Source organism: Schistocerca gregaria, chromosome 1, assembly GCF_023897955.1.
Source record: "Schistocerca gregaria isolate iqSchGreg1 chromosome 1, iqSchGreg1.2, whole genome shotgun sequence".
NCBI lineage: Eukaryota > Metazoa > Arthropoda > Insecta > Orthoptera > Acrididae > Schistocerca > Schistocerca gregaria.
This window is the reverse complement of record NC_064920.1, coordinates 994,274,601-994,284,574: the sequence shown is the minus strand read 5'-3', so window position 1 is coordinate 994,284,574 and position 9,974 is coordinate 994,274,601. Positions and strand designations below refer to the sequence as shown.

Below are 9,974 nucleotides of genomic sequence, written 5' to 3'. Positions count from 1 at the left end.
CGGTGGAAGGTGCATGTGCCCGTCGACCTGGGACCGGACCGCAGCGACGCACGGATGCACGCCAAGACCGTAGGATTCTACGCAGTGCCGTAGGGGACCGCACCGCCACTTCCCAGCAAATTAGGGACACTGTTGCTCCTGGGGTATCGGCGAGGACCATTCGCAACCGTCTCCATGAAGCTGGGCTACGGTCCCGCACACCGTTAGGCCGTATTCCGCTCACGCCCCAACATCGTGCACCCCGCCTCCAGTGGTGTCGCGACAGGCGTGAATGGAGGGACGAATGGAGACGTGTCGTCTTCAGCGATGAGAGTCGCTTCTGCCTTGGTGCCAATGATGGTCGTATGCGTGTTTGGCGCCGTGCAGGTGAGCGCCACAATCAGGACTGCATACGACCGAGGCACACAGGGCCAACACCCGGCATCATGGTGTAGGGAGCGGTCTCCTACACTGGCCGTACACCTCTGGTGATCGTCGAGGGGACACTGAATAGTGCACGGTACATCCAAACCGTCATCGAACCCATCGTTCTACCATTCCTAGACCGGCAAGGGAACTTGCTGTTCCAACAGGACAATGCACGTCCGCATGTATCCCGTGCCACACAACGTGCTCTAGAAGGTATAAGTCAACTACCCTGGCCAGCAAGATCTCCGGATCTGTCCCCCATTGAGCATGTTTGGACTGGATGAAGTGTCGTCTCACGCGGTCTACACGTCCAGCACGAACGCTGGTCCAACTGAGGCGCCAGGTGGAAATGACATGGCAAGCCGTTCCACAGGACTACATCCAGCATCTCTACGATCGTCTCCATGGGAGAGTAGCAGCCTGCATTGCTGCGAAAGGTGGATATACACTGTACTAGTGCCGACATTGTGCATGCTCTGTTGCCTGTGTCTATGTGCCTGTGGTTCTGTCAGTGTGATCATGTGATGTATCTGACCCCAGGAATGTGTCAATAAAGTTTCCCCTTCCTGGGACAATGAATTCACGGTGTTCTTATTTCAATTTCCAGGAGTGTAGTTCGTTCTTCCAATACAACATTTTTCCTAATCGATTTATTGCTGAAAATAACGAGAAGCATAAAATATGTTTTAGACATTTATAGAAGAACTTATTTGAGGTAAGGCAAAGTCGAATCATTGTTAATTAATAAAAAGATTTATTTCAAATATATACAAGAACAGCACAGTTAACTTGCAGGATCCACAACACTCTTACTAGTTTCTCGTGTGAGAAGCAAGGAAAATTCACTTGAAAAAAATAAAAATAGGCTTCATGACATATTCATTGTAGCCAACTATTGTTGTAACAAAGGAGAATTTCATTTCGTCAAATTTCATTTCTTGGAGAGAAATGATGCACCATCAGTTCTTCTCGCAACAAAACGCAGGCTGCGTAAAAAACCTAACTTTCAGCATTTGTTTCATTAATGATTCAAGGCTAGTTTTGACGCGCGAATATTAAATTGCTTCACGCAGAAAACTCAGTTCCCAAATACTTTTCTGTTGATGAATCACAACATTACAAACACCAGTTAAAGCTACGAATTCTTCGATGATTTAAAATTGACGCAACTTTGTCCTCAGTGACGTTTTACTGTGTATTATAATAGAGTTATCTGGACATTTTGTAGCACATGTCATCGCACAGTTTCCGGTTAAACAGGACGACGGTAATCGCTGAAATCGATTCAAAGAAGCTTATACAAAAAGCATTACAAAAATGCTACAGCAGTGCGCACAGCCTCCACAAATACCCGTGCAATAAATGTTATCCAGTACAAATCCGAAATCAGTCTCTATAGACTTACGATTGTTTCCAAACGTTATTATGAAAAACAAGCGTTAATTCTATCAGAAAATACGGCTGTTAGTCTGAAATGGATCGTTACAAATGACACCTAAATACACTTTGCTTAAAACCATACGTATACGGAGCTGTTCTTTAAAAGCTTTATCAAAACATTCCCTTCTCTTTTTCCGTTTCGGGTCCTTCCGTCCGACAACACTAATGTCACTGTTAGAACAATAACTACATGGAATTATTTGTGACACAACACTGTTTAATTTAGTGTCACGTATTTACGCTAAACTACTTTTCTTCTGAGGAGGCACTTCGCTTGCACTTTGAATGTCAGTCATCGAAGGGACGTCGTGGTCGAGCTGTCCTGTGGCGTTACTCAGCATGTGTTTTCACTTACTATCTAACAAAACTCGTATCCCACGCTAACGAATATACATACCGTTCAGAATTTGCTGAAATTCAAGTAAGAGGCAAAAATGTTTCCTATGTTCCCAATCGTTTTCGTTATTGCGTGTGAATTAGTGTGGCGAGGAGAAAATTCGATTGTGATGACATCTGTTGTTCGAAAGTTACTCTTTATGAAGGGCACATAGCGAAAGGAATACACGATTGTGTAAAACATAAGACGTAAGGACTATAATGTTTAACAGGAAAACTCATAGCCGCACTCGTCGGAGACATGAAAAACCAAAAGCTAGGTGCGTTAGTGATGATATTTCCGTAATATTCAGCCAAGTTGTGTAGTTATACGAAAAATTATTGCTTTTTTCATCGGATGAAAGCTATGAAAAAGATGTTTTTCTCATATCTAACTTATGGAGGTTACGTTCCCGATCGGCGCTGTATTACGATATTGCTTCATTTGATATCTAAACTAATCTGTAATCAATTGTATTTCGCTTTGAATTCGAAAACGAAATGAATGAAAATTATTCGTCACGTTCATTGTAACCAGAACGAAATGGGAAGTAATTCGTTACGTTTATTGTAAACTTTATTGCTGTTATGCTCCTGCTGTCGCTTTCACGATGGATTAGTCGTTTGAATTACTCGTAAAGATAGACAAAAGAATTCCAGCTCCAAGTGTGCTCCGTTGCACCTCGGTACTAATGGAAGCTACAAATGGCAGTACGTTACTGGTCAAGCAGCCCATTCCTCTTCTCCAAACAACTCTTATTTTGCACCTAAATAAAATACTCGTCAGTGACAAAAAAAGGAGTCCTATAATTTAGTTTCTCGGCCTCAGAAATAACGGACGTTAGTGTAAAAGAAAGTACATGTACACAGATGTCAGAGCCAGACTCATAAAACCGTAGATTCCAATGTTCGGTTCACTATACAGCAGCAGTGACACGCTTAGGAAATCCAGGTTAGCGCCTGCTCCGACCACCGCACTCGCAGTCACCTCACAGCGAGTCAGAACGACCTCCTCCAGGAAGGCCCTCGCAGCGGACACACTGTGACGTCACTTCCAGACGCAGGCGCTACCCGCGCTGCTGCTGCTGCTGCTGAAGGTGTCGGGCGGCTCGCTCCAGTGGCCGCTGTCCTGCAGCAGCGGGGGTCACATCTCCAGCATGACGTCCTGCTCCACCAGGCTGTCCGACAGCGACTCGCCCAGCGGGCCGGGCACGCTGTCGTCCATCATGTCGGCCGCGTCGTCAAACCTGCAACCGACCAAGCGGAGCGCTCTCGTCACTTGCGTAAGGAAAGACACTACTGGCCATTAAAATTGCTACACCACGAAGATGACATGCTACAGTCGCGAAATTTAACCGACAGGAACAAGATGCTGTGATATGCAAACGATTAGCATTTCAGAGCATTCACACAAGGTTGGCGCCGGTGGCGGCACCTACAGCGTGCTGACATGAGGAAACGTTCCAACCGATTTCTCATACACAAACAACAGTTGACCGTTGTTGCCTGGTGAAACGTTGTTGTGGTGCCTCGTGTAAGGAGGAGAAATGCGTACCATCACGTTTCCGACTTTGATAAAGGTCGGATTGTAGCCTACCGCGATTGCGGTTTATCGTATCGCGACATTGCTGTTCGTGTTGGTCGAGATCCAATGACTGTTAGCAGAAAATGTAATCGGTGGGTTCAGGAGGGTAATACGGAACGCCGTGCTCAATCCCAACGGCCTCGTATCACTAGCAATCGAGACGACAGGCATCTTATCCGCATCGCTGTAGCAGATCGTGCAGCCAATCTCGATCCCTGAGTCAACAGATGGGGGCGTTTTCAAGACAACAACCATCTGCGCGAACAGTTCGACGACGTTTGCAGCAACATGGACTATTCGCTCGGAGATTATGGCTGCGGTTACGCGTGACGCTGAATTGTAGACAGGTGTACTCAACAACGAACCTGGTTTGCACGAATGGTAAAACGTTATTTTTTCGGATGAATCCAGGTTCTGTTCACAGCATCATGATGGTCGCATCCGTGTTTGGTGACATCAAGGTGATCGCACATTTAAGCGTGTATTCGTCATCGCCATACTGGCGTATTACCCGGCGTATGGGGTGCCATTGGTTACACGTCTCGGTCACCTCTTGTTAGCATTGACGGCACTTTGAACAGTGGACGTTACATTTCAGATATGTTACGACCCGTGGCTCTACCCTTCGTTCGATCCCTGTGAAACCCTATATTTCAGCAGGATAATGCACGACCGCATGTTGCAGGTCCTGTACGGGCCTTTCTGGATACAGAAAATGTTCGTCTGCTGCCCTGGCCAGCACATTCTCCAGATCTCTCACCAATTGAAAACGTCTTGTCAATGGTGGCCGAGCAACTGGCTCGTCACAATATGCCAGTCACTATTCTTGATGAACTGTGGTATCGTGTTGAAACTGTACGGGCAGCTGTACCTGTAAACGCTATTCAAGCTCTGTTTGAGTCAATGCCCAGGCGTATCAAGGCCGTTATTACAGCCAGAGGTGGTTGTTCTGGGTACTGATTTCTCATGATCTATGCACCCAAATTGTAATCACATGACAGTTCTAGTATAATATATTTGTCCAATGAATACCCGTTTATCATCTGCATTTCTTCCTGGTGTAGCAATTTTAATGGCCAGTAGTGTAACTAGGCGTCCACAGCAGGTGTCTGCCGATTCCGCATCTGGGCTACATCTACATAGACACTCTGCAAATCACAAGTCCCTGTGGAGGGTTCATCGAACCACCTTTACAATGATTCTCTATTATTCCACTGGCAAGCACCTCGCGGAAGAAACGAACTTTCTATATCTTTCCGTGTGAGCTCTGAATTCCCTCATTTTATTATCATGACCGTGTCTCCCTATGTAGGTCGGCGTGAACAAAATATTTTCGCATTCGGAGGAGAAAGTTCGTGATTCACATTTCGCGAGAGAATCCCGTCGCATCGAAAAGCGCCTTTGTTTTAATGATGTGCACCCCCAAACCAGTACTGTGTCCGCGACACTCTCTCCCCTATTTCTCGATAATACAGAACGTGCTGAGACTGATCTTCCTTGAACTTTCTCGATGTACTCCGTTAATCCTATATGTTAAGGAACCCACACCGCGCAGCTGTACTTCAAAAGAGGACGGACAAGCGTAGTGTAGTGTCTCTTTAGCAGATGTGTTCTACCAATAAACTGCACATTTTCTATGTGTTTTTTTCAATTTAAGTTGTTCTTAAGTGTAGTTCCCAGGTATTAAGTTGAATTTACGGCCTTTAGAATTGATTTATTTATCACGTAACCGAAATCTAACGGATTACTTTCAGCACTCATGAGGATACCTCACACCGGTCATTATTTAGGGCGAACTGACAATTTTTGCACCATACAGATATCTTTTCTAAATCGTTCTCCAATCAGTTTTGATCTTCTAGTGACTTCACTAGACGATAAACGCCAGCGTTATCTGCAAACAACCTAAGACGCCTACTCAAATTATCTCCTAAATAGTTTATACAGCTAAGGAAAAGCAAAGGACCTGTAACATTACCTTGGGGAACGCCAGAAATCACTTCTGTTTTACTCGATGGCTTTACGTCAGTTACTACGAACTATGACCTCGCTGACAGGAAATCACGAATCCAGTCGCGTAACTGAGACGATTTTCCATAACAGGGAATTTGATTACAAGCCGCCTGTGATGTACTGTATCAGAAGCCTTCTGGAAATACGGTATCAATATGTAATCCATGGTCAGTAGCACTCAACATTCTATGTGAATAAACAGCTAGTTGGCCGGCCGGAGTGGCCGTGCGGTTCTAGGCGCTATAGTCTGGAACCAAACGACCACCTCGGGCATGCATGTGTGTGATATCCTTAGGTTAGTTAGGTTTAATTAGTTCTACGTTCGAGGCGACTGATGACCTCAGAAGTTAAGTCATATAGTGCTCAGAGCCATTTCAACCACTTTTTCAACAGCTAGTTGTATTTCACAAGAACGATGTTTTCTAAATCCGTGTTGATTGAAGATATTGAATTGCTCTTTACCGACCCCAACCCATTACTTCGTTATTTTAATTGTGCATTTATTTCAATTGATGTTTCTGGCCCCATTGTATTTAATTTGTTTGTGTTCTACCGACCCCCAGATAGGTTAACGACCAGCTTACTGTTAAAAAATTCTGGAGTTATGAATTGATATTAACAGACTTAAATACCCAGCAAATAAATGTTTTACTAACCTGTATGTATTATAATTATGACTGCTATGTTATGAAGTCATACTGAGAGTAAAAAAAAACGTAATAATGAAATAAAGCCTTTTAAATTTTTCTTGACTAACAAGTAGTGATACCTTGAACCTGTAAAGTAAGTTCTGATAGCGTTAACATTTATTTTACAGGGAATGTAGTGGAACCAACATTGAGATAATTGAGATCATTGTCCAAATACACGTGCTTACAATTGTTTCCACGCTGTTTCAGACAGGCTGAATACAGGTCGAGTGATGTCGTATGCGATCTGTTTGTTTACTAGCTCACGACACATTCCTGCCCATTCCTGCAATTGTGTGTGAGTATTTTCGTTTCGTACAAGTTTTGTACTTCAGAAACAGACGACTTTAAAACCCCTAACGTCACTATTGGGTTGGAGAAGCTCGCCAGCCTCCATCACTACTCTTTCGTCTTCACATCCGTCATCGCTTAAAGTGAAAAGCGAAATTTCCATAAACGCCTGAACAAGTCAAGACCCTTCGTTACACGAAATCTACAAAAAATACTGCAATATTTTAAGGAAAGTCATTAAAATGTCCAGTAATACGCACATCATGACTCAAGTTAGTAACGCAGATGATAATGTTAAAACTATGTGGGGTATTGTGCAACGGTAGACTGCACACTGAAACAGTGCTTTCACAGATAGTACAAAATTTGGAATTATTTTTAACAATCACTTCCTTAATGTAGCAGCAATAATAAATTCAATGGCTCACTTGAAGAAATAATAGAATATATTAAAATACAATTTGGAAAACTTCTATACAACGAAAAGAAACAACATCCACATAGTGACAGAATTACAAAAGTTCTCATAACAAGAGGTCATACGGTGTTGATGAAACTTCAAACAAATCTGATGAACAGTCCTTAACTTAGAAGCAATGTCCTTTGTGATATATGGAATGCATCACTGACAGTAGCAAATTTTCGAGACAAATTCTTAAACTTTTATGTAAGAAGAAACAAGAAAGACTTAAATAATTATCCTGCAATGTCCTTACTGACATCTTTTTCCAAAATATTAGAAAAAGTAATGTAAATCTTCATCTATATGACTACTCTGCAAATGACACTCAAATGCTTGGCATAGACTCTGCTCTCGAATAGTACGCGGGAAAACCAAACACTCACATCTCTCCGTGTGAGCTCTGATTTCTCTTATTTTATTACAAAGATAACTCCTTCATATGTAAGATGGCGTCAATAAAATATTTTTGCATTTGGAGGAGAAAGTTGGAGACTGAAATTTCGTGAAAAGATCTTACCGCAACGAAAACGCTTTTGTTTTGATGGTTGCCACCTCAACTCGCGTATCATATCCCTGATATTCTCTCCCCTATTTCGTGATAGTACAAAACGAGATGCTCTTCTTTATATTCTGTAAATGTCTTCCGTGAACTCTGTCTGGTAAGGATCCCATACCATGCAGCAATACTCTAGCAGAGGACTAACAGTCGAAGTGTAGGCAGTCTCTTTAGTGGATTTGTTGCATCTTCTAAGTGATCTGCCAATAAAACTCATTCTTTGGTTCGCCTTTCAACAACGTTATCTTTGTGATCATTGCAACGGAAGTTGTTCGTAATTTTAATTCCTAGATATGTAGTTGAACTGACAGCCGTTAGATCTGTGTGATTTATCGTTCAAAAGAAATTTAAGAGGTTCCTTTTTTAATACTCATGTGAATGACCTCATAATTTTCATTATTTAGAGTCAACTGCTCGTCAAAATCATGTTTCAATTGTTTTTGATCGTCTCATGGATATACTAGACAGTAAATGGCAGCATCACCTTTAAACAATCTAAGAGGGCTGGTCAGATTGTATCCTAAATCATTTATATGGATTAGGGCCTATAACACTTCCTTGCGGAACGTCAGACTTCGGTGTTACTCGCTGACTTTCCATCAAATACTACGAACTGCGACCCAGAGTAGATTCAAATTTGAGTAGAAATGGTTTACTTAACACATTAGAGTTTGGCTTCCAGAAGGGCTGCTCAAGTAAGAGTTCTATGTGTACATTCACTCACCAAATATTACTAGGCTAAAATAAAAAATATCGCCAGTTGGCACTTTTGTGATCTTACCAAGGCGTTTGATTGTGTAGGTCATGATACTCTCTTAGAAAATCTTCATTTTTATGGTCATGTTGGCTTTACAAACAAATAGTTAAAATCATACTTAACAAACAGAATGTGAAACAGTGTGTTGCATAATTCAAACATTTCAGAATGAACATTTCACTCTGCAACGGAGTGTGCGCTGATGTGATATTCACTGGCAGATTAAAATCGTGTCCCGGACCCAGACTCGAACTCGCGACCTCTGCGGGTAAGTGCTCACCGACTGAGTTTCCCAAGAACACCTCCCTGGCTGTGGCAACCCATGTCTCCGCAATGTCCATTCGTCTAGAAGTGCTAGTCCTGCACGTTTCTTAGAGTTTTTGTGAAGTAAGGAAGCTAGGAGATAAGGTAATGGCGGAAGTAAAGCTTTGAGGACGGGCCGTGAATCGTGCGTCAGTAACTCTTTCGGTAAGCACTTTCCCACGAAAGGTAAAGGTACCGAGTTCGAGTATCGATCCGGAACAGACTTTCAATCTGCCGGGAACTTTCAGTTCAAACATGGCTGAAAGGAAAGAAAATTTTAGTGACGATGGACAAATAATGAAGGCAATCTCAGAGGTTTCAGTATTGCGTCCACTCCTGTTATTCATACACTTTAAGACCTTCTACCTGAAGTTCTTCGGGCAGAATAAGTACTTTATAACAAATTCTATCAGAGGGAAAGCACAGAAGAAACTACTGACGACGTTTTTCAAAGAATTATTAATTGTTTCTCTGAAAATGAATTCTGAACAACAAATAGTCACACTAAAATCTGATGTAGCACGTGAACAGTAATCAGTTAAGAGTGCAGAACGATCCAAATTTTTGGTTGCACGTACTGATGAAACCTTGAAACGGACTAAATATACACTCCTGGAAATTGAAATAAGAACACCTTGAATTCATTGTCCCAGGAAGGGGAAACTTTATTGACACATTCCTGGGGTCAGATACATCACATGATCACACTGACAGAACCACAGGCACATAGACACAGGCAACAGAGCATGCACAATGTCGGCACTAAAACAGTGTATATCCACCTTAAGCAGCAATGCAGGCTGCTATTCTCCCATGGAGACGATCGTAGAAATGCTGGATGTAGTCCTGTGGAACGGCTAGCCATGCCATGTCCACCTGGCGCCTCAGTTGGACCAGCGTTCGTGCTGGACGTGCAGACCGCGTGAGACGACGCTTCATCCAGTCCCAAACATGCTCAATGGGGGACAGATCCGGAGATCTTGCTGGCCAGAGTAGTTGACTTACACCTTCTAGAGCACGTTGGGTGGCACGGGATACATGCGGACGTGCATTGTCCTGTTGGAACAGCAAGTTCCCTTGCCGGTCTAGGAATG

General features: G+C 43.0%; 1 protein-coding gene across 1 annotated transcript in view; it reads right to left on the bottom strand.

Annotated features, from left to right (window-relative positions):
- Positions 1–1,141: 1,141 nt before the first annotated feature.
- The window catches only part of LOC126278423 (uncharacterized), a 526,524-nt gene continuing 517,691 nt past the window's right edge, over positions 1,142–9,974 (bottom strand). Inside the window, exon 6 of the mRNA XM_049978538.1 lies at positions 1,142–3,470. Coding sequence (XP_049834495.1) covers positions 3,368–3,470 — 103 coding nt within the window. The 3' untranslated portion in view covers positions 1,142–3,367. The remainder of the gene's footprint in view (positions 3,471–9,974) is intronic.